This window comes from Oncorhynchus masou, chromosome 12 (assembly GCF_036934945.1).
Source record: "Oncorhynchus masou masou isolate Uvic2021 chromosome 12, UVic_Omas_1.1, whole genome shotgun sequence".
Taxonomy (NCBI): domain Eukaryota; kingdom Metazoa; phylum Chordata; class Actinopteri; order Salmoniformes; family Salmonidae; genus Oncorhynchus; species Oncorhynchus masou.
In genome coordinates this window covers 95,967,328-95,993,381 of record NC_088223.1, presented here as the reverse complement: position 1 = coordinate 95,993,381, position 26,054 = coordinate 95,967,328, and the positions used below count along the sequence as shown (strand labels likewise).

At 46.8% G+C, this 26,054-nt stretch overlaps 1 protein-coding gene across 2 annotated transcripts in view; it reads left to right on the top strand.

Moving 5' to 3' along the window:
* The window catches only part of LOC135551104 (lysosomal proton-coupled steroid conjugate and bile acid symporter SLC46A3-like), a 33,388-nt gene that overhangs the window by 527 nt on the left and 6,807 nt on the right, over positions 1–26,054 (top strand). The window contains exons 1-4 of one of the 2 annotated variants that reach the window (XM_064982525.1): positions 7,097–7,279; positions 14,815–15,691; positions 21,739–21,822; positions 23,751–23,907. In XM_064982525.1, coding sequence (XP_064838597.1) covers positions 7,097–7,279; positions 14,815–15,691; positions 21,739–21,822; positions 23,751–23,907 — 1,301 coding nt within the window. Of the gene's footprint in view, positions 1–7,096; positions 7,280–14,814; positions 15,692–21,738; positions 21,823–23,750; positions 23,908–26,054 lie in introns of those variants that run through there. The other variant, XM_064982524.1, reaches the window with a different exon arrangement.

Here is a 26,054-nt window from a genome sequence, read left to right as displayed (position 1 = left end):
TATTACACATTTTGTGTTGTAGATATGTAGTGGTGTAATGATGTACTGAGTTAGTTTTTTTTTGTGATGTACCTTAATGTGGTTGGAACCCAGGAAGAGTAGCTGCTGCCTTGGCAGGGGGATCCATAATAAACCCCAGGAAGAGTAGCTGCTGTCTTGGCAGGAACTAATGGGGATCCATAATAAACCCCAGGAAGAGTAGCTGCTGCCTTGGCAACAGGAACTAATGAGGATCCATAATAAACCCCAGGAAGAGTAGCTACTGCCTTGACAGGAACTAATGGGATCCATAAGAAACCCCAGGGAGAGTAGCTTCTGTCTTGGCAGGGGGGATCCATAATTTTACATTTAAGTCATTTAGCAGACGCTCTTATCCAGAGCGACTTACAAATTGGTGAATTCACCTTCTAAATCCCAGGAAGAGTAGCTGCTGTCTTGGCATGAACTAATGGGGATCCATAATAAACCCCAGGAAGAGTAGCTGCTGTCTTGGCAAAGGGGGGATCCATAATAAACCCCAGGAAGAGTAGCTGCTGCCTTGGCAGGAACTAACGGGGATCCATAATAAACCCCAGGAAGAGTAGCTGCTGCCTTGGCAGGAACTAACGGGGATCCATAATAAACCCCAGGAAGAGTAGCTGCTGCCTTGGCAGGAACTAATGGGGATCCATAATAAACCCCAGGAAGAGTAGCTGCTGCCTTAGCAGAGGGGGATCCAAAATAAACCCCAGGAAGATTAGCTGCTGCCTTGGCAGGAACTAACGGGGATCCATAATAAACCCCAGGAAGAGTAGCTGCTGCCTTGGCAGGAACTAATGGGGATCCATAATAAACCCCAGGAAGAGTAGCTGCTGCCTTAGCAGAGGGGGATCCAAAATAAACCCCAGGAAGATTAGCTGCTGCCTTGGCAGAGGGGGATCCATAATAAACCCCAGGAAGAGTAGCTGCTGCCTCGACAGGAACTAATGGGGATCCATAATAAACCCCAGGAAGAGTAGCTACTGCCTTGACAGGAACTAATGGGATCCATAAGAAACCCCAGGGAGAGTAGCTTCTGTCTTGGCAGGGGGGGATCCATGATTTTACATTTACATTTAAGTCATTTAGCAGACGCTCTTATCCAGAGCGACTTACAAATTGGTGAATTCACCTTCTAAATCCCAGGAAGAGTAGCTGCTGTCTTGGCATGAACTAATGGGGATCCATAATAAACCCCAGGAAGAGTAGCTACTGCCTTGACAGGAACTAATGGGATCCATAAGAAACCCCAGGGAGAGTAGCTTCTGTCTTGGCAGGGGGGGATCCATAATAAACCCCAGGAAGAGTAGCTGCTGTCTTGGCAAAGGGGGGATCCATAATAAACCCCAGGAAGAGTAGCTGCTGCCTTGGCAGGAACTAACGGGGATCCATAATAAACCCCAGGAAAAGTAGCTGCTGCCTTGGCAGGAACTAACGGGGATCCATAATAAACCCCAGGAAGAGTAGCTGCTGTCTTGGCAGGAACTAATGGGGATCCATAATAAACCCCAGGAAGAGTAGCTGCTGCCTTGGCAGGAACTAATGGGGATCCATAATAAACCCCAGGAAGAGTAGCTGCTGCCTTAGCAGGAACTAATGGGGATCCATAATTAACCCCAGGAAGAGTAGCTGCTGCCATGGCAGGAACTAATGGGGATCCATAATAAACCCCAGGAAGAGTAGCTGCTGCCTTGGCAGGAACTAATGGGGATCCATAATAAACCCAGGAAGAGTAGCTGCTGCCTTGGCAGAGGGGATCCATAATAAACCCCAGGAAGAGTAGCTGCTGCCTTGGCAGGAACTACTGGGGATCCATAATACACCACAGGAAGAGTAGCTGCTGCCTTGGCAGAGGGGGATCCATAATAAACCCCAGGAAGAGTAGCTGCTGCCTTGGCAGTAACTAATGGGGATCCATAATAAACCCCAGGAAGAGTAGCTGCTGCCTTGGCAGAGAGGGATCCAAAATAAACCCCAGGAAGATTAGCTGCTGCCTTGGCAGAGGGGGATCCATAATAAACCCCAGGAAGAGTAGCTGCTGTCTTGGCATGAACTAATGGGGATCCATAATAAACCACAGGAAGAGTAGCTGCCTTGGCAGGAACTAATGGGGATCCATAATAAACCCCAGGAAGAGTAGCTGCTGCCTTGGCAGGAACTAATTGGGATCCATAATAAACCCCAGGAAGAGTAGCTGCTGCCTTGGCAGAGGGGGATCCAAAACAAACCCCAGGAAGAGTAGCTGCTGCCTTGGCAGAGGGGGATCCATAATAAACCCCAGGAAGAGTAGCTGCTGCCTTGGCAGAGGGGGATCCATAATAAACCCCAGAAAGAGTAGCTGCTGCCTTGGCAGGGGGGATCCATAACAAACCCCAGGAAGAGTAGCGTCTGTCTTGGCAGGAACTAACGGGGATCCATAATAAACCCCAGGAAGAGTAGCTGCTGCCTTAGCAGAGGGGGATCCAAAATAAACCCCAGGAAGATTAGCTGCTGCCTTGGCAGGAACTAACGGGGATCCATAATAAACCCCAGGAAGAGTAGCTGCTGCCTTGGCAGGAACTAATGGGGATCCATAATAAACCCCAGGAAGAGTAGCTGCTGCCTTAGCAGAGGGGGATCCAAAATAAACCCCAGGAAGATTAGCTGCTGCCTTGGCAGAGGGGGATCCATAATAAACCCCAGGAAGAGTAGCTGCTGCCTCGACAGGAACTAATGGGGATCCATAATAAACCCCAGGAAGAGTAGCTACTGCCTTGACAGGAACTAATGGGATCCATAAGAAACCCCAGGGAGAGTAGCTTCTGTCTTGGCAGGGGGGGATCCATGATTTTACATTTACATTTAAGTCATTTAGCAGACGCTCTTATCCAGAGCGACTTACAAATTGGTGAATTCACCTTCTAAATCCCAGGAAGAGTAGCTGCTGTCTTGGCATGAACTAATGGGGATCCATAATAAACCCCAGGAAGAGTAGCTACTGCCTTGACAGGAACTAATGGGATCCATAAGAAACCCCAGGGAGAGTAGCTTCTGTCTTGGCAGGGGGGGATCCATAATAAACCCCAGGAAGAGTAGCTGCTGTCTTGGCAAAGGGGGATCCATAATAAACCCCAGGAAGAGTAGCTGCTGCCTTGGCAGGAACTAACGGGGATCCATAATAAACCCCAGGAAAAGTAGCTGCTGCCTTGGCAGGAACTAACGGGGATCCATAATAAACCCCAGGAAGAGTAGCTGCTGCCTTGGCAGGAACTAATGGGGATCCATAATAAACCCCAGGAAGAGTAGCTGCTGCCTTGGCAGGAACTAATGGGGATCCATAATAATAAACCCCAGGAAGAGTAGCTGCTGCCTTAGCAGGAACTAATGGGGATCCATAATTAACCCCAGGAAGAGTAGCTGCTGCCATGGCAGGAACTAATGGGGATCCATAATAAACCCCAGGAAGAGTAGCTGCTGCCTTGGCAGGAACTAATGGGGATCCATAATAAACCCAGGAAGAGTAGCTGCTGCCTTGGCAGAGGGGGATCCATAATAAACCCCAGGAAGAGTAGCTGCTGCCTTGGCAGGAACTACTGGGGATCCATAATACACCACAGGAAGAGTAGCTGCTGCCTTGGCAGAGGGGGATCCATAATAAACCCCAGGAAGAGTAGCTGCTGCCTTGGCAGTAACTAATGGGGATCCATAATAAACCCCAGGAAGAGTAGCTGCTGCCTTGGCAGAGAGGGATCCAAAATAAACCCCAGGAAGATTAGCTGCTGCCTTGGCAGAGGGGGATCCATAATAAACCCCAGGAAGAGTAGCTGCTGTCTTGGCATGAACTAATGGGGATCCATAATAAACCACAGGAAGAGTAGCTGCCTTGGCAGGAACTAATGGGGATCCATAATAAACCCCAGGAAGAGTAGCTGCTGCCTTGGCAGGAACTAATTGGGATCCATAATAAACCCCAGGAAGAGTAGCTGCTGCCTTGGCAGAGGGGGATCCAAAACAAACCCCAGGAAGAGTAGCTGCTGCCTTGGCAGAGGGGGATCCATAATAAACCCCAGGAAGAGTAGCTGCTGCCTTGGCAGAGGGGGATCCATAATAAACCCCAGAAAGAGTAGCTGCTGCCTTGGCAGGGGGGATCCATAACAAACCCCAGGAAGAGTAGCGTCTGTCTTGGCAGGAACTAATGGGGATCCATAATAAACCCCAGGAAGAGTAGCTGCTGCCTTGGCAGAAACTAATTGGGATTCATAACAAACCCCAGGAAGAGTAGCTGCTGCCTTGGCAGGAATTAATGGGGATCCATAATAAACCCCAGGAAGAGTAGCTGCTGTCTTGGCAGAGGGGGATCCATAATAAACCCCAGGAAGAGTAGCTGCTGCCTTGGCAGTAACTAATGGGGATCCATAATAAACCCCAGGAAGAGTAGCTGCTGCCTTGGCAGAGAGGGATCCAAAATAAACCCCAGGAAGATTAGCTGCTGCCTTGGCAGAGGGGGATCCATAATAAACCCCAGGAAGAGTAGCTGCTGTCTTGGCATGAACTAATGGGGATCCATAATAAACCACAGGAAGAGTAGCTGCCTTGGCAGGAACTAATGGGGATCCATAATAAACCCCAGGAAGAGTAGCTGCTGCCTTGGCAGGAATTAATGGGGATCCATAATAAACCCCAGGAAGAGTAGCTGCTGTCTTGGCAGAGGGGGAGCCAAAACAAACCCCAGGAAGAGTAGCTGCTGCCTTGGCAGAGGGGGATCCATAATAAACCCCAGGAAGAGTAGCTGCTGCCTTGGCAGAGGGGGATCCATAATAAACCCCAGGAAGAGTAGCTGCTGCCTTGGCAGGGGGGATCCATAATAAACCCCAGGAAGAGTAGCTGCTGCCTTGGCAGAGGGGGGATCCATAATAAACCCCGGGAAGAGTAGCTGCTACCTTGACAGGAACTAATGGGGATCCATAATAAACCCCAGGAAGAGTAGCTGCTGCCTTGGCAGGAACTAATGGGGATCCATAATAAACCCCAGGAAGAGTAGCTGCTGCCTTGCCAGGAACTAATGGGGATCCATAATAAACCCAAGGAAGAGTAGCTGCTGCCTTGGCAGAGGGGTTATCCATAATTGACCCCAGGAAGAATAGCTGCTGCCTTGGCAGGGGGGGATCCATAGTGATTATGTTAAGATAAGTTTAATGCTAGCTAGCAACTTACCTTGGCTCCTTACTGCACTCGCGTAACAGGTGGTCAGCCTGCCACCCCGTCTCCTCGTGGAGTGCAATGTAATTGTCCATAATCACCAACCAAAAATGCTGATTACCGATTGTTATGAAACTTGAAATCGTCCCTAATTAATCAGCCATGCCGATTAATCGGCCAACCTCTAGTCCACTCCCCTCCCAGGGATCTCTGTCCACTCCCCTCCCAGGGATCTCTGTCCACTCCCCTCCCAGAGATCTCTGTCCACTCCCCTCCCAGAGATCTCTGTCCACTCCCCTCCCAGAGATCTCTGTCCACTCCCCACCCAGAGATCTCTGTCCACTCCCCTCCCAGGGATCTCTGTCCACTCCCCTCCCAGGGATCTCTGTCCACTCCCCTCCCAGGGATCTCTGTCCACTCCCCTCCCAGAGATCTCTGTCCACTCCCCTCCCAGGGATCTCTGTCCACTCCCCTCCCAGGGATCTCTGTCCACTCCCCTCCCAGAGATCTCTGTCCCCTCCCCTCCCAGAGATCTCTGTCCACTCCCCTCCCAGGGATCTCTGTCCACTCCCCTCCCAGGGATCTCTGTCCACTCCCCTCCCAGAGATCTCTGTCCACTCCCCTCCCAGAGATCTCTGTCCCCTCCCAGGGATCTCTGTCCACTCCCCTCCCAGAGATCTCTGTCCACTCCCCTCCCAGGGATCTCTGTCCACTCCCCTCCCAGGGATCTCTGTCCACTCCCCTCCCAGATATCTCTGTCCACTCCCATCCCAGAGATCTCTGTCCACTCCCCTCCCAGAGATCTCTGTCCCCTCCCAGGGATCTCTGTCCACTCCACTCCCAGAGATCTCTGTCCACTCCCCTCCCAGGGATCTCTGTCCACTCCCCTCCCAGGGATCTCTGTCCACTACCCTCCCAGATATCTCTGTCCACTACCCTCCCAGGGATCTCTGTCCACTCCCCTCCCAGGGATCTCTGTCCACTCCCCTCCCAGATATCTCTGTCCCCTCCCAGGGATCTCTGTCCACTCCCCTCCCAGGGATCTCTGTCCACTCCCCTCCCAGAGATCTCTGTCCACTCCCCTCCCAGGGATCTCTGTCCACTCCCCTCCCAGGGATCTCTGTCCACTCCCCTCCCAGATATCTCTGTCCACTCCCATCCCAGAGATCTCTGTCCACTCCCCTCCCAGAGATCTCTGTCCCCTCCCAGGGATCTCTGTCCACTCCCCTCCCAGAGATCTCTGTCCACTCCCTCCCAGGGATCTCTGTCCACTCCCCTCCCAGGGATCTCTGTCCACTACCCTCCCAGATATCTCTGTCCACTACCCTCCCAGGGATCTCTGTCCACTCCCCTCCCAGGGATCTCTGTCCACTCCCCTCCCAGATATCTCTGTCCCCTCCCAGGGATCTCTGTCCACTCCCCTCCCAGGGATCTCTGTCCACTCCCCTCCCAGGGATCTCTGTCCACTCCCCTCCCAGAGATCTCTGTCCACTCCCCTCCCAGAGATCTCTGTCCCCTCCCAGGGATCTCTGTCCACTCCCCTCCCAGAGATCTCTGTCCACTCCCCTCCCAGGGATCTCTGTCCACTCCCCTCCCAGGGATCTCTGTCCACTACCCTCCCAGATATCTCTGTCCACTACCCTCCCAGGGATCTCTGTCCACTCCCCTGGAAGACAAGGTAGGAGAGTTCAGTGGATAGCTCGACAGATCAGATCATTGAGGGATCTGTCTGTTGGTCCTCTCCCGTCTCAAGGATCTGTGTGTCCACTGAACTCTCCTACCTTGTCTTACAGGGATCTCTCTGTTGGTCCTCTCCCATCTCAAGGATCTGTGTGTCCCCTGAACTCTCCTACCTTGTCTTACAGGGATCTGTCTTTGTGTCCAATCTCCCCTGGTAAGAATGAAGGGGTTATTGCTGATAGAGCCACTGGTAGCCTTCTATGCTTTCGCCAATTTCCTGGTCTATCCTCTGGTACCGCAGTATGTCTACAGGAGGCTATGGCAGGATATAACCAACACCACCTACCCTGTCTCTAACAACACATCACGCTGCGATCCCTCCAACACCAGCAGCCACAATGAGGTTAGTTACTGTAGAAACCTACCCTGTCTCTGACAACACATCCTACCCTGTCTCTGACAACACAACCTACCCTGTCTCTGACAACACAACCTACCCTGTCTCTGACAAAACAACCTACCTTGTCTCTGACAACACAACCTACCCTGTCTCTGACAACACAACCTACCCTGTCTCTGACAACACATCACGCTGCGAACCCTCCAACACCAGCTGCCACCATGAGGTTAGTTACTGTAGAAACCTACCCTGTCTCTGACAACACAACCTACCCTGTCTCCACCATGAGGTCAGTTACGTATAAACCCTCACCAACACAACTATATATAGGAGTTATAGACCTAACCAACATATAGGGGTTATATACCTAACCAACACAACTACATATAGGGGTTATAGACCTAACCATCATGTAGGGGTTAGAGACCTTACCAACATGTAGGGGTTATAGACCTAACCAACATTAGGGGTTATAGACCTAACCAACATGTAGGGGTTATAGACCTAACCAACATGTAGGGGTTATAGACCTAACCAACATGTAGGGGTTAGAGACCTTACCAACATGTAGGGGTTATAGACCTAACCAACATGTAGGGGTTATAGACCTAACCAACACATCTACATATAGGGGTTATAGACCTAACCAACATATTGGGGTTATAGACCTAACCAACACAACTACATATAGAGGTTATAGACCTAACCAACATATAGGGGTTATAGACCTAACCTACATATAGGGGTTATAGACCTAACCTACATATAGGGGTTATAGACCTAACCAACACAACTACATATAGGGGTTATAGACCTAACCAACACAACTACATATAGGGGTTATAGACCTAACCAACATGTAGGGGTTATAGACCTAACCAACATGTAGGGGTTATAGACCTAACCAACATGTAGGGGTTATAGACCTAACCAACATATAGGGGTTATAGACCTAACCAACACAACTACATATAGGGGTTATAGACCTAACCAACATATAGGGGTTATAGACCTAACCAACATATTGGGGTTATAGACCTAACCAACACAACTACATATAGGGGTTATAGACCTAACCAACATATAGGGGTTATAGACCTAACCTACATATAGGGGTTATAGACCTAACCTACATATAGGGGTTATATACCTAACCAACACAACTACATATAGGGGTTATAGACCTAACCAACATGTAGGGGTTATAGACCTAACCAACATGTAGGGGTTATAGACCTAACCAACATGTAGGGGTTATAGACCTAACCAACATGTAGGGGTTATAGACCTAACCAACACAACTACATATAGGGGTTATAGACCTAACCAACATATAGGGGTTATAGACCTAACCAACATATTGGGGTTATAGACCTAACCAACACAACTACATATAGGGGTTATAGACCTAACCAACATGTAGGGGTTATAGACCTAACCAACATATAGGGGTTATAGACCTAACCAACACAACTACATATAGGGGTTATAGACCTAACCAACATATTGGGGTTATAGACCTAACCAACACAACTACATATAGAGGTTATAGACCTAACCAACATATAGAGGTTATAGACCTAACCAACATATAGGGGTTATAGACCTAACCTACATATAGGGGTTATAGACCTAACCAACACAACTACATATAGGGGTTATAGACCTAACCAACATGTAGGGGTTAGAGACCTTACCAACATGTAGGGGTTATAGACCTAACCAACATTAGGGGTTATAGACCTAACCAACATGTAGGGGTTATAGACCTAACCAACATGTAGGGGTTATAGACCTAACCAACATGTAGGGGTTAGAGACCTTACCAACATGTAGGGGTTATAGACCTAACCAACATGTAGGGGTTATAGACCTAACCAACACAACTACATATAGGGGTTATAGACCTAACCAACATATTGGGGTTATAGACCTAACCAACACAACTACATATAGAGGTTATAGACCTAACCAACATATAGAGGTTATAGACCTAACCAACATATAGGGGTTATAGACCTAACCTACATATAGGGGTTATAGACCTAACCAACACAACTACATATAGGGGTTATAGACCTAACCAACACAACTACATATAGGGGTTATAGACCTAACCAACATGTAGGGGTTATAGACCTAACCAACATGTAGGGGTTATATACCTAACCAACATGTAGGGGTTATATACCTAACCAACTTGTAGGGGTTATAGACCTAACCAACATATAGGGGTTATAGACCTAACCAACATGTAGGGGTTATAGACCTAACCAACACAACATTTACATTACATTTACATTTAAGTCATTTAGCAGACGCTCTTATCCAGAGCGACTTACAAATTGGTGAATTCACCTTCTGACATCAGTGGAACAGCCACTTTACAATAGTGCATCTAAATCATTTAAGGGGGGGTGAGAAGGATTACTTTATCCTATCCTAGGTATTCCTTGAAGAGGTGGGGTTTCAGGTGTCTCCGGAAGGTGGTGATTGACTCCGCTGTCCTGGCGTCGTGAGGGAGTTTGTTCCACCATTGGGGGGCCAGAGCAGCGAACAGTTTTGACTGGGCTGAGCGGGAACTGTACTTCCTCAGTGGTAGGGAGGCGAGCAGGCCAGAGGTGGATGAACGCAGTGCCCTTGTTTGGGTGTAGGGCCTGATCAGAGCCTGGAGGTACTGCGGTGCCGTTCCCCTCACAGCTCCGTAGGCAAGCACCATGGTCTTGTAGCGGATGCGAGCTTCAACTGGAAGCCAGTGGAGAGAGCGGAGGAGCGGGGTGACGTGAGAGAACTTGGGAAGGTTGAACATCAGGCGGGCTGCGGCGTTCTGGATGAGTTGTAGGGGTTTAATGGCACAGGCAGGGAGCCCAGCCAACAGCGAGTTGCAGTAATCCAGACGGGAGATGACAAGTGCCTGGATTAGGACCTGCGCCGCTTCCTGTGTGAGGCAGGGTCGTACTCTGCGGATGTTGTAGAGCATGAACCTACAGGAACGGGCCACCGCCTTGATGTTAGTTGAGAACGACAGGGTGTTGTCCAGGATCACGCCAAGGTTCTTAGCGCTCTGGGAGGAGGACACAATGGAGTTGTCAACCGTGATGGCGAGATCATGGAACGGGCAGTCCTTCCCCGGGAGGAAGAGCAGCTCCGTCTTGCCGAGGTTCAGCTTGAGGTGGTGATCCGTCATCCACACTGATATGTCTGCCAGACATGCAGAGATGCGATTCGCCACCTGGTCATCAGAAGGGGGAAAGGAGAAGATTAATTGTGTGTCGTCTGCATAGCAATGATAGGAGAGACCATGTGAGGTTATGACAGAGCCAAGTGACTTGGTGTATAGCGAGAATAGGAGAGGGCCTAGAACAGAGCCCTGGGGGACACCAGTGGTGAGAGCGCGTGGCGAGGAGACAGATTCTCGCCACGCCACCTGGTAGGAGCGACCTGTCAGGTAGGACGCAATCCAAGTGTGGGCCGCGCCGGAGATGCCCAACTCGGAGAGGGTGGAGAGGAGGATCTGATGGTTCACAGTATCGAAGGCAGCCGATAGGTCTAGAAGGATGAGAGCAGAGGAGAGAGAGTTAGCTTTAGCAGTGCGGAGCGCCTCCGTGATACAGAGAAGAGCAGTCTCAGTTGAATGACTAGTCTTGAAACCTGACTGATTTGGATCAAGAAGGTCATTCTGAGAGAGATAGCGGGAGAGCTGGCCAAGGACGGCACGTTCAAGAGTTTTGGAGAGAAAAGAAAGAAGGGATACTGGTCTGTAGTTGTTGACATCGGAGGGATCGAGTGTAGGTTTTTTCAGAAGGGGTGCAACTCTCGCTCTCTTGAAGACGGAAGGGACGTAGCCAGCGGTCAGGGATGAGTTGATGAGCGAGGTGAGGTAAGGGAGAAGGTCTCCGGAAATGGTCTGGAGAAGAGAGGAGGGGATAGGGTCAAGCGGGCAGGTTGTTGGGCGGCCGGCCGTCACAAGAAGCGAGATTTCATCTGGAGAGAGAGGGGAGAAAGAGGTCAGAGCACAGGGTAGGGCTGTGTGAGCAGAACCAGCGGTGTCGTTTGACTTAGCAAACGAGGATCGGATGTCGTCGACCTTCTTTTCAAAATGGTTGACGAAGTCATCTGCAGAGAGGGAGGAGGGGGGGGAGGAGGATTCAGGAGGGAGGAGAAGGTGGCAAAGAGCTTCCTAGGGTTAGAGGCAGATGCTTGGAATTTAGAGTGGTAGAAAGTGTCTTTAGCAGCAGAGACAGAGGAGGAAAATGTAGAGAGGAGGGAGTGAAAGGATGCCAGGTCCGCAGGGAGGCGAGTTTTCCTCCATTTCCGCTCGGCTGCCCGGAGCACTGTTCTGTGAGCTCGCAGTGAGTCGTCGAGCCACGGAGCGGGAGGGGAGGACCGAGCCGGCCTGGAGGATAGGGGACATAGAGAGTCAAAGGATGCAGAAAGGGAAGAGAGGAGGGTTGAGGAGGCAGAATCAGGAGATAGGTTGGAGAAGGTATGAGCAGAGGGAAGAGATGATAGGATGGAAGAGGAGAGAGTAGCGGGGGAGAGAGAGCGAAGGTTGGGACGGCGCGATACCATCCGAGTAGGGGCAGTGTGGGAAGTGTTGGATGAGAGCGAGAGGGAAAAGGATACAAGGTAGTGGTCGGAGACTTGGAGGGGAGTTGCAATGAGGTTAGTGGAAGAACAGCATCTAGTAAAGATGAGGTCGAGCGTATTGCCTGCCTTGTGAGTAGGGGGGAAGGTGAGAGGGTGAGGTCAAAAGAGGAGAGGAGTGGAAAGAAGGAGGCAGAGAGGAATGAGTCAAAGGTAGACGTGGGGAGGTTAAAGTCGCCCAGGACTGTGAGAGGTGAGCCGTCCTCAGGAAAGGAGCTTATCAAGGCATCAAGCTCATTGATGAACTCTCCGAGGGAACCTGGAGGGCGATAAATGATAAGGATGTTAAGCTTGAAAGGGCTGGTAACTGTGACAGCATGGAATTCAAAGGAGGTGATAGACAGATGGGTAAGGGGAGAAAGAGAGAATGACCACCACTATGTTGGTTAGATATATAGGGGTTATAGACCTAACCAACATATTGGGGTTATAGACCTAACCAACACAACTACATATAGTGGTTATATACCTAACCAATATATAGGGGTTATAGACCTAACCAACATGTAGGGGTTATAGACCTAACCAACATATACAGTGGGGCAAAAAAGTATTTAGTCAGCCACCAATTGTGCACGTTCTCCCACTTAAAAAGATGAGAGAGGCCTGTAATTTTCATCATAGGTACACTTCAACTATGACAGACAAAATGAGAAAAAAAAATCCAGAAAATCACATTGTAGGATTTTTAATGAATAGCTCTCCATCACAATCGCGTAATGGAGAGCTGTGTGAGTGAGCGATACTTTGGCGCAGGCAGCACTCTCAGGGAGAAGGCTGGCCACATGGGGGGATTTCATTACAGCCACAAATGGGATGCTGCCGTGAAATTCAAGGAATTATCAAGTGATTGTGAATGAGAGAATGATGAAGTGTGTACAGCCGGCACAAAACAAACAAAGCAGAGCTCATGCCTTTTTCAGGTGACTTCAGTCAAATCATCATTAGAGTCTCATCATGCAGCCTTACATTGTATTAAATCAAACGTATAACCCAACGTTTGTAGAACAACTAAATTCACATTAATAATCTAAATGAAGCAGGTAGGAGGGCCTGTTTCTTTGTTAACCCCTCAATACAGAATAACCTCGTGCAACACGCCCTCATCGTTTGGGGGAAAATAACCTTTCTATTTTATTGAGTTTTGTTCAATTGTATTCTTCATACTATAACATAATGTAAAATAATGCCATGGAGTTCTAAGCCAATCTTGTCTGCCTAAGAGCCCACAGCCAGATCAGGACCTAACATAAGGACAACTCAGAGGATGTTATTCTGTTCTTTTGAAATACATTTTCTAAATATCATGTTTCTTTAGACCTGTCTAAAATAAATAATGGATTTATTGTGAAGGTGTAGACTATTACATGGATTCACTAGACTTTTTAAAATGTAGATGTTCCAAAGGTCTGCTGCAGTGGCCTGTGGGCTGTGTGGAAGCCAGGAGATGATACATGTGTTAATTAATGGTCAATTACCGTGAGACCGACTGTTATTTGCTTGACAATCAACGGCTGATGAAATTTCAATTTTTATTTTGTAACCAACTGGGAGGTCACGTCTCACCAGTTACAGTAGCTAATTACTTGTTCAGGAGATGCCTGCTTGTTCTTGATTTTTTAAAGGCAAGAACCACCTGTAGCCTACACCTGTTGTGGGTTTAGATAAGGGTTAACTTCCCACGGCTTGAAACCTAGATTGACATAAATAACATTATATTTCCATGTAGAGCTGTCATACTGGCCTTGAACAGAGCAGAGCCACTTTGTGTACTTCCTCTTTCATCATGGCCATATAATAGGCTGTGTGTCGAGGTGTCTGCCTGTGAAGAGTGTGTGGCGCTGTCTGCCTGTGAAGAGTGTGTGGCGCTGTCTGCCTGTGAAGAGTGTGTCGAGGTGTCTGCCTGTGAAGAGTGTGTGGCGCTGTCTGCCTGTGAAGAGTGTGTCGAGGTGTCTGCCTGTGAAGAGTGTGTCGAGGTGTCTGCCTGTGAAGAGTGTGTGGCGCTGTCTGCCTGTGAAGAGTGTGTGGCGCTGTCTGCCTGTGAAGAGTGTGTGGCGCTGTCTGCCTGTGAAGAGTGTGTCGAGGTGTCTGCCTGTGAAGAGTGTGTCGAGGTGTCTGCCTGTGAAGAGTGTGTCGAGGTGTCTGCCTGTGAAGAGTGTGTTCTGTGTGGAACTGTCCCCCATCAATCAGAGACATTATCCATTACACCTCGTGTTTAACTGATTGTGTTTCCCCCCATCCATCAGAGACATTATCCATTACACCTCGTGTTTAACTGATTGTGTTTCCCCCTATCCATCAGAGACATTATCCATTACACCTCGTGTTTAACTGATTGTGTTTCCCCCTATCCATCAGAGACATTATCCATTACACCTCGTGTTTAACTGATTGTGTTTCCCCCCATCCATCAGAGACATTATCCATTACACCTCGTGTTTAACTGATTGTGTTTCCCCCTATCCATCAGAGACATTATCCATTACACCTCGTGTTTAACTGATTGTGTTTCCCCCCATCCATCAGAGACATTATCCATTACACCTCGTGTTTAACTGATTGTGTTTCCCCCCGTACATCAGAGACATTATCCATTACACCTCGTGTTTAACTGATTGTGTTTCCCCCCGTACATCAGAGACATTATCCATTACACCTCGTGTTTAACTGATTGTGTTTCCCCCCGTACATCAGAGACATTATCCATTACACCTCGTGTTTAACTGATTGTGTTTCCCCCCGTACATCAGAGACATTATCCATTACACCTCGTGTTTAACTGATTGTGTTTTCAGCAGAGGTAACGTTAATAACTCCACCCTCTTCTCCATGACACCTCCCTTGTCGTTGTTGTTTACGTGTTTATTTACCTTGGTTTATGTTTACAACAGGAGGTCCAGAAGGCGGCATCTCTCTTCTCCCTCTACACCGAGCTCATCTCCATGATCCCCTCTCTGGCCGTCACCTTCATCCTCGTTGCCTACAGTGACCAGCGCGGACGCAAGATCACCATCATCCTGCCTCTGATTGGTTCTCTGTTCTACACGCTGTCCTTCCTGGCAGTCTCCTTCTTCGAGCTTAACCTCTACCTCCTCATCGTCTCGTCGTTCGTCAGTGCCCTGTTTGGGGGCTCGGGGACGTTCCTGGGTGGCTGTTTCTCCTACATCGCTGACCTGTGTGAGGACGGACAGCAGAAGACCCTGCGTATGGCCGGGATAGACATGGTGATCGGCCTGCTGTCTGGAGTGGCCTCTCTCTCTACGGGATACTTCCTCCGAGCAGCAGGCTTCAACTGGCCCTTCTTCACCTCTGCTCTGTTCCTGTGTTTCAACCTGCTCTACGCTGTCTTCATCCTGGAGGAGACGCTCCAACGACCTCCGGATGACCCCCTGGACGGCTCCCTGCGTCGCACCGCCATGCATCAGCTGGCTTACGGGGCCTACCAACTGTTTGCAGGGGCCAGCAGGAGGCGTAACGTCCTTCTGATGCTTCTACTGCTCCTCTTCGGCTCCTTCTCCTTCGCCAACATGGGCGGGCACTCCATGATCACACTGTACGAGCTCAACCAGCTGCTGTGCTGGAGCGAGATCCTAATTGGCTACGGCTCTGCGCTGTCCATGACGATGTTCCTGACCAGCTTTGTGGGTGTGACGGTGTTCTCTCACTGCGGCGTGCCCAACATCGTCATCATTCTCATAGGGATACTGAGTGTCATGGCGGGTATGACCCTGGTGGCCTTCTCCAAGACCACGGTCATGATGTTCCTGGGTAAGGAATAAGGAGTGTATTCACATGGTCAGGAATAAGGAGGGTATTCACATGGTCAGGAATAAGAAGGGTATTCACATGGTAACATGGTCAGGAATAAGGAGGGTATTCACATGGTCAGGAATAAGGAGGGTATTCACATGGTAACATGGTCAGGAATAAGGAGGGTATTCACATGGTAACATGGTCAGGAATAAGGAGGGTATTCACATGGTCAGGAATAAGGAGGGTATTCACATGGTAACATGGTCAGGAATAAGGAGGGTATTCACATGGTAACATGGTCAGGAATAAGGAGGGTATTCACATGGTAACATGGTCAGGAATAAGGAGGGTATTCACATGGTCAGGAATAAGGAGGGTATTCACATGGTAACATGGTCAGGAATAAGGAGGGTATTCACATGGTAACATGGTCAGGAATAAGGAGGGTATTCACATGATGACATGGTCAGGAATAAGGAGGGTATTCACATGGTCAGGAATAAGAAGGGTATTCACATGGTATCATGGTCAGGAATAAGGAGGGTATTCACATGGTCAGGAATAAGGAGGGTATTCACATGGTCAGGAATAAGGAGGGTATTCACATGGTCAGGAATAAGGAGGGTATTCACATGGTCAGGAATAAGGAGGGTATTCACATGGTCAGGAATAAGAAGGGTATTCCTTATTCCTGCTCTCTCAATCCCTCCAGTCTCCATGGCTCTCTCAATCCCACCAGTCTCCAGGGCTCCCTCAATCCCACCAGTCTCCAGGGCTCCCTCAATCCCACCAGTCTCCAGGGCTCCCTCAATCCCACCATTCTCCAGGGCTCCCTCAATCCCACCAGTCTCCAGGGCTCTCTCAATCCCACCAGTCTCCATGGCTCTCTCAATCCCACCAGTCTCCATGGCTCTCTCAATCCCACCAGTCTCCATGGCTCTCTCAATCCCTCCAGTCTACAGGGCTCCCTCAATCCCTCCAGTCTGCAGGGCTCTCTCAATCCCTCCAGTCTACAGGGCTCCCTCAATCCCTCCAGTCTCCAAGGCTCCCTCAATCCCTCCAGTCTCCAAGGCTCCCTCAATCCCTCCAGTCGACAGGGCTCCCTCAATCCCTCCAGTCTCCAGGGCTCTCTCAATCCCTCCAGTCTACAGGGCTCCCTCAATCCCTACAGTCTCCAGGGCTTCCTCAATCCCACCAGTCTACATGGCTCCCTCCAGTCTGCAGGGCTCCCTCAATCCCTCCAGTCTACAGGGCTCCCTCCAGTCTACAGGGCTCCCTCAATCCCTCCAGTCTACAGGGCTCCCTCAATCCCTCCAGTCTCCAAGGCTCCCTCAATCCCTCCAGTCGACAGGGCTCCCTCAATCCCTCCAGTCGACAGGGCTCCCTCAATCCCTCCAGTCGACAGGGCTCCCTCAATCCCTCCAGTCTGCAGGGCTCCCTCAATCCCTCCAGTCTGCAGGGCTCCCTCAATCCCTCCAGTCTGCAGGGCTCCCTCAATCCCTCCAGTCGACAGGGCTCCCTCAATCCCTCCAGTCTGCAGGGCTCCCTCAATCCCTCCAGTCTACCGGTTTCCCAGTATAGTCTACAGAGTGATGAGACAGGGGAGGTCTCCCAGTATAGTCTACAGGGTGATGAGACAGGGGAGGTCTCCCAGTATAGTCTACAGGGTGATGAGGCAGGGGGGGCTCCCAGTATAGTCTACAGGGTGATGAGGCAGGGGAGGTCTCCCAGTATAGTCAACAGGGTGATGAGACAGGGGAGGGCTCCCAGTATAGTCTACAGGGTGATGAGACAGGGGAGGGCTCCCAGTATAGTCGACAGGGTGATGAGACAGTGGAGGGCTATCAGTATAGTCTACAGGGTGATGAGGCAGGGGAGGTCTCCCAGTATAGTCAACAGGGTGATGAGACAGGGGAGGGCTCCCAGTATAGTCTACAGGGTGATGAGACAGGGGAGGGCTCCCAGTATAGTCGACAGGGTGATGAGACAGTGGAGGGCTATCAGTATAGTCTACTGTGTGATGAGACAGGGGGGTGGCACCCAGTATAGTCTACAGGGTGATGAGACAGTGGAGGGCTATCAGTATAGTCAACAGGGTGATGAGACAGGGGAGGTCTCCCAGTATAGTCTACATGGTGATGATGGGACAGGGAGGGGGCACCCAGTATAGTCTACAGGGTGATGAGACAGGGGAGGGTCTGCCAGTATAGTCTTCAGGGTGATGAGACAGGAGAGGGCTCCCAGTATAGTCTACAGGGTGATGATGAGACAGGGGAGGGTCTGCCAGTATAGTCTTCAGGGTGATGAGACAGGGGAGGTCTACCGTTATAGTCTAAAGGGGAGGGGCTCCCAGTATAGTCTACAGGTTGATGAGACAGGGGAGGGTCTGCCAGTATAGTCTACAGGGTGATGATGAGACAGGGGAGGTCTCCCAGTATAGTCTACAGGGTGATGATGAGACAGGGGAGGTCTCCCAATATAGTCTACAGGGTGATGATGAGACAGGAGATGGCTCCCAGTATCTTTTTTCATCCAGTCATATATTTAGTAATTAACTACATTTTTTAAATGATTTTTTTCTCCTTTATTTAACCAATAAGGTTAGTTGAGAACAAGTTCTCATGTACAACTGCGACCATGCCAAAATAAAACAAAGCAATGAGACACAAACAACCACACCGATTACACATAAACAAGTGTACAGTCAATAACACAATAGAAAAGTGAAAGTCTATATACAGTGTGTGCAAATGGCGTGAGGAGGTAAGGCAATAAATAGGCCATGGTAGCAAAGTAATTACAATTTAGCAGATTAACACTGGAGTGATAGATGAGCAGATGATGGTGAGCAGATGATGGTGTGTAAAGTAGTGATACTGGTGTGCAAAAAGAGTAGCAGAGTAAATAAAAACAATATGGGAATGAGGTAGGTAGATTGAGTGGGATATTTACAGATGTAGTGATACTGGTGTGCAAAAGAGCATAAAAGTAAATAAAAACAATACAGGGATGAGGTAGGTAGAGCTACCTGGGTGTGGGCTATTTATAGATGGGTTGTGTACTGCTGCAGCGATCAGTTTGCTGCTCAGAAAGCTGATGTTTAAAATTTGTGAGGGAGATATAAGTCTCCAGCTTCAGCGATTTTTGAAATTCGTTCCAGTCACTGGCAGCAGAGAACTGGAAGGAAAGGCAGCCAAAGGAGGAATTGGCTTTTTGGGATGACCAGTGACATATACCTGCTTGAGTGCGTGCTACGGGTGGGTGCTGCTGTGGTGACCAGTGAGCTGAGATAAGGCGGGGCTTTACCTAGCAAAGACTTATAGATGACCTGGAGCCAGTGGGTCTGGCGACGAATATGTAGCGAGGGCCAGCCAACGAGAGTTTACAGGTCGCAGTGGTGGGTAGAATATGGGGTTTTGGTGACAAAACGGATGGCACGGTGATAGACTGCATCCAATTAGCTAAGTAGAGTGTTGGGGCCTATTTTGTAAATGACATCGCCGAAGTGAAGACTTGGTAGGATAGTCAGTTTTACGAGGGTATGTTTGACGGTGTGAGTGAAGGAGGCTTTGTTGCGAAATAGGAAGTTGATTCTAGATTTCATTTTGGATTGGTGATGTTTAATGTGAGTCTGGAAGGAGAGTTTACAGACTAACCAGACACCTACAGTGCCTTGCGAAATTATTCGTCCCCCTTGAACTTTGCGACCTTTTGCCACATTTCAGGCTTCAAACATAAAGATATAAAACTGTATTTTTTTGTGAAGAATCAACAACAAGTGGGACACAATCATGAAGTGGAACGACATTTATTGGATATTTCAAACTTTTTTAACAAATCAAAAACTGAAAAATTGGGCGTGCAAAATTATTCAGCCCCCTTAAGTTAATACATTGTAGCGCCACCTTTTGCTGCGATTACAGCTGTAAGTCGCTTGGGGTATGTCTCTATCAGTTTTGCACATCAAGAGACTGAAATCTTTCCCCATTCCTCCTTGCAAAACAGCTCGAGCTCAGTGAGGTTGGATGGAGAGCATTTGTGAACAGCAGTTTTCAGTTCTTTCCACAGATTCTCGATTGGATTCAGGTCTGGACTTTGACTTGGCCATTCTAACACCTGGATATGTTTATTTTTGAACCATTCCATTGTAGATTTTGCTTTATGTTTTGGATCATTGTCTTGTTGGAAGACAAATCTCCATCCCAGTCTCAGGTCTTTTGCAGACTCCATCAGGTTTTCTTCCAGAATGGTCCTGTATTTGGCTCCATCCATCTTCCCATCAATTTTAACCATCTTCCCTGTCCCTGCTGAAGAAAAGCAGGCCCAAACCATGATGCTGCCACCACCATGTTTGACAGTGGGGATGGTGTGATGAGCTGTGTTGCTTTTACGCCAAACATAACGTTTTGCATTGTTGCCAAAAAGTTCAATTTTGGTTTCATCTGACCAGAGCACCTTCTTCCACATGTTAGGTGTGTCTCCCAGGTGGCTTGTGGCAAACTTTAAACGACACTTTTTATGGATATCTTTAAGAAATGGCTTTCTTCTTGCCACTCTTCCATAAAGGCCAGATTTGTGCAATATACGACCGATTGTTGTCCTATGGACAGTCTCCCACCTCAGCTGTAGATCTCTGCAGTTCATCCAGAGTGATCATGGGCCTCTTGGCTGCATCTCTGATCAGTCTTCTCCCTGTATGAGCTGAAAGTTTAGAGGGACGGCCAGGTCTTGGTAGATTTGCAGTGGTCTGATACTCCTTCCATTTCAATATTATCGCTTGCACAGTGCTCCTTGGGATGTTTAAAGCTTGAGAAATCTTTTTGTATCCAAATCCGGCTTTAAACTTCTTCACAACAGTATCTCGGACCTGCCTGGTGTGTTCCTTGTTCTTCATGATGCTCTCTGCGCTTTTAACTGACCTCTGAGACTATCACAGTGCAGGTGCATTTATACAGAGACTTGATTACACACAGGTGGATTGTATTTATCATCATTAGTCATTTAGGTCAACATTGGATCATTCAGAGATCCTCACTGAACTTCTGGAGAGAGTTTGCTGCACTGAAAGTAAAGGGGCTGAATAATTTTGCACGCCCAATTTTTAAGTTTTTGATTTGTTAAAAAAGTTTGAAATATCCAATAAATGTCGTTCCACTTCATGATTGTGTCCCACTTGTTGTTGATTCTTCACAAAAAATACAGTTTTATATCTTTATGTTTGAAGCCTGAAATGTGGCAAAAGGTCGCAAAGTTCAAGGGGGCCGAATACTTTCGCAAGGCACTGTAGGTATTTGTAGTTGTCCACATATTCTAAGTCACAACCGTCCAGAGTAGTGATGCTGGAATGACGGTCAGGTGTGGGCAGCGATCGTTTGAAGAGCATGCATTTAGTTTTACTAGCGTTTCAGAGCAGTTGGAGGCCACGGAAGGAGAGTTGTATGGCATTGAAGCTCATTTGGAGGTTTATTAGCACAGTGTCCAAGGAAGGGCCTGAAGAATACAGAATGGTGTCGTCTGCGTAGAGGTGGATCAAGGAATCACCCGCAGCGAGAGCAATATCGTTGATGTATACAGAGAAAAGAGTCGGCCCGAGAATTGAACCCTGTGGTACCCCCATAGAGACTGCCAGAGGTCCGGACAACAGGCCCTCCGATTTGACACACTGAACTGAATGCAGCCTGAATTTGACTGGACGATTTACTTGGCAACGTTTTATTTGACTATGAAATCTAATATAATGAAAACGTTAAGAAGACGCATTCAGATGTACATTACATCATAATACAACAAGCCACTAGATTTCAATGATCTTTGTAATACATGGATTACCACAAAGGTTTAGCCAACATTTCAGCCAATCAGGTCTTTAACTAGTTCCATTCCAAAAGGGACAACATTGTTGCCAAAGAAATGTATAGGAAATATTACAAAAATGAACAATATGTTTGAGCAACAACAAAACAATCATACATAGGATAATAATGCTATAAAATGTAAAAACTAACAAGCAACAATTCCAGAATGAAATCTACAAGGACATCTGTCATGTTTGTTCTTCTCAGTCAGGCTTCCAATGCTTCTGGCCATCATGCCATTCCCCGTGCTGAGATCCATGATGTCGAAGATCGTGTCAAAGACCGAGCAGGGTGAGTTTTAGTTCACTTTCTTTGACTACACTAATGCCTTAAAACCCTCAATCATTGAGAATGAAACGCACAGATTTATTTAGACTTATTTCCATGCCTTTGTGTTTGTTATGGATCCCCATTAGTTCCTGCCAAGGCAGCAGCTACTCTTCCTGGGGTTTATTATGGATCCCCATTAGTTCCTGCCAAGGCAGCAGCTACTCTTCCTGGGGTTTATTATGGATCCCCATTAGTTCCTGCCAAGGCAGCAGCTACTCTTTCTGGGGTTTATTATGGATCCCCATTAGTTCCTGCCAAGGCAGCAGCTACTCTTCCTGGGGTCCGGCAAAATTAAGTCAGTTATATAATTTGAAAAATGTAAAACATTACAGATTTCACAACACACTATGTGCCCTCAGGCCCCTACTCCACCACTACCACATATCTACAACACACTATGTTCCCTCAGGCCCCTACTCCACCACTACCACATATCTACAACACACTGTGTGCCCTCAGGCCCCTAGTCCACCACTACCACATATCTACAACACACTGTGTTCCCTCAGGCCCCTAGTCCACCACTACCACATATCTACAACACACTGTGTGCCCTCAGGCCCCTACTCCACCACTACCACATATCTACAACACACTGTGTTCCCTCAGGCCCCTACTCCACCACTACCACATATCTACAACACACTGTGTGCCCTCAGGCTCCCACTCTAGCACTACCACATATCTACAACACACTGTGTTCCCTCAGGCCCCTACTCCACCACTACCACATATCTACAACACTCTGTTGCCCTCAGGCCCCTACTCCACCACTACCACATATCTACCGTACTAAATCCACGTTTATATGTTATGTTGTCATGTGTTTGTGCATTCCTGAGCCATGGTTAGTTTAAACAGAGAATGTTCTAGACCACAGAGTAGGACCCTTGTCTGACCAGAGAGCCGTGTCTGAAGTGCTCTTCTTTTAAGCCGTCCTCTCGGACACGGACACTTGACGAAACGATGTGGAATGTAAAGCAACTCTTCTGTCCCGGACCTAGATAACAGGGGTTGTACCCTGCTCTTTCTGTCTCAACCTTTAGGCTGAAGTGTTGTCACGGAGACTCTTTCTGTCTCAACGGTAGGCTGAAGTGTTGTCATGGAGACTGTCTCAACGTTAGGTTGAAGTGTTGTCACGGAGACTCTTTCTGTCTCAACGGTAGGCTGAAGTGTTGTCATGGAGACTCTTTCTGTCTCAACGGTAGGCTGAAGTGTTGTCATGGAGACTGTCTCAACGTTAGGTTGAAGTGTTGTCACGGAGACTCTTTCTGTCTCAACGGTAGGCTGAAGTGTTGTCACGGAGACTCTTTCTGTCTCAACGGTAGGTTGAAGTGTTGTCACGGAGACTCTTTCTGTCTCAACGGTAGGCTGAAGTGTTGTCACGGAGACTCTTTCTGTCTCAACGGTAGGCAGAAGTGTTGTCATGGAGACTCTTTCTGTCTCAACCTTTAGGCTGAAGTGTTGTCACGGAGACTCTTTCTGTCTCAACGGTAGGCAGAAGTGTTGTCATGGAGACTCTTTCTGTCTCAACCTTTAGGCTGAAGTGTTGTCACGGAGACTCTTTCTGTCTCAACGGTAGGCTGAAGTGTTGTCATGGAGACTGTCTCAACGTTAGGCTGAAGTGTTGTCACGGAGACTCTTTCTGTCTCAACGGTAGGCTGAAGTGTTGTCACGGAGACTCTTTCTGTCTCAACGGTAGGCTGAAGTGTCGACATGTAGGAACGTAGTGATGAGCATCAGCAGTGATGCTTAACCTATGACTTTGGACCAATTTAGCTGACAGTGTCTTCTCTCTCTCTCTCGTGTGTGTGTGTGTGTGTGTGTGTGTGTGTGTGTGTGTGTGTGTGTGTGTGTGTGTGTGTGTGTGTGTGTGTGTGTGTGTGTAGGAGCGTTGTTTGCGTGCTTGGCTTGCCTGGACAGTGTGAACAACAGTGTGGCGATAGCTGTGTTCAGTAGTCTCTACGCTGCCACGGTAACCTGGTACCCTGGATTCTGCTTCCTGTTGTCTGCTGGACTCTGTGTCATCCCCTTGGTCCTGCTAGTGTGAGTATTATATGCTACTAATAATATACATCTACTAATATACTTCCTACTACGACAAATCTACTGCTACTAATATACGACTACTACTAATATATGACTACTACTAATATATAACTACTACTACTACTAATATACGACTACTACTACTACTAATATACGACTACTACTACTACTAATATACTACTACTACTAATATATGACTACTACTGCCACTAATATATGACTACTACTAATATACGTCTACTACTACCACTAATATATGACTACTACTAATATACGTCTACTACTACTACTAATATATGATTACTACTACTACTAATATATGACTACTACTACTACTAATATACTACTACTACTAATATACTACTACTAATATACGACTACTACTAATATATGACTACTACTAATATACGACTACTACTACTACTAATATACTACTACTACTACTACTAATATATGACTACTACTACTACTAATATACTACTACTACTACTACTACTAATATACGTAAAGTGGCTGTTCCACTGGATGTCAGAAGGTGAATTCACCAATTTGTAAGTCGCTCTGGATAAGAGCGTCTGCTAAATGACTTAAATGTAAATGTAAATGTACTACTAATATATGACTACTACTAATATACGACTACTACTACTACTAATATACTACTACTAATATACTACTACTACTACTAATATACGACTACTACTAATATATGACTACTACTAATATACGACTACTACTACTACTAATATACTACTACTACTACTACTAATATACTACTACTACTACTACTAATATACAACTACTACTACTACTAATATATGACTACTACTAATATATGACTACTACTACTACTAATATATGACTACTACTAATATACGACTACTACTACTACTAATATATGACTACTACTAATACTAATATACGACTACTACTAATATACTACTACTAATATACGACTACTACTACTACTAATATATGACTACTACTAATATACGACTACTACTACTACTAATATATGACTACTACTAATATACGGCTACTACTACTACTAATATACGACTACTACTAATATACTACTACTACTACTACTACTAATATATGACTACTACTAATATACTACTACTACTAATATATGACTACTACTACTACTAATATATGACTACTACTACTACTAATATACTACTACTACTAATATATGACTACTACTTATATACGACTACTACTACTACTAATATACGACTACTACTACTACTACTAATATACTACTACTACTAATATATGACTACTACTAATATTCGACTACTACTACTACTAATATACGACTACTACTAATATATGACTACTACTAATATATGACTACTACTAATATACGACTACTACTAATACTAATATACGACTACTACTACTACTAATATACTACTACTACTACTAATATACGACTACTACTACTACTAATATATGACTACTACTAATATACGACTACTACTACTACTAATATACTACTACTACTACTACTAATATACGACTACTACTACTACTAATATATGACTACTACTAATATATGACTACTACTACTACTAATATATGACTACTACTAATATACGACTACTACTACTACTAATATATGACTACTACTAATATACGACTACTACTACTACTAATATATGACTACTACTAATATACGGCTACTACTACTACTAATATATGACTACTACTACTACTAATATACTACTACTACTAATATACTACTACTACTACTACTACTAATATACTACTACTACTAATATACTACTACTACTACTACTACTAATATACTACTACTACTAATATACGACTACTACTAATATATGACTACTACTAATATACTACTACTACTAATATACTACTACTACTACTACTAATATACTACTACTACTACTACTACTAATATACGACTACTACTACTACTAATATATGACTACTACTAATATACGACTACTACTACTACTAATATACGACTACTACTACTACTAATATATGACTACTACTAATATACGACTACTACTACTACTAATATACGACTACTACTACTACTAATATATGACTACTACTAATATACGACTACTACTACTACTAATATACGATACTACTACTACTAATATATG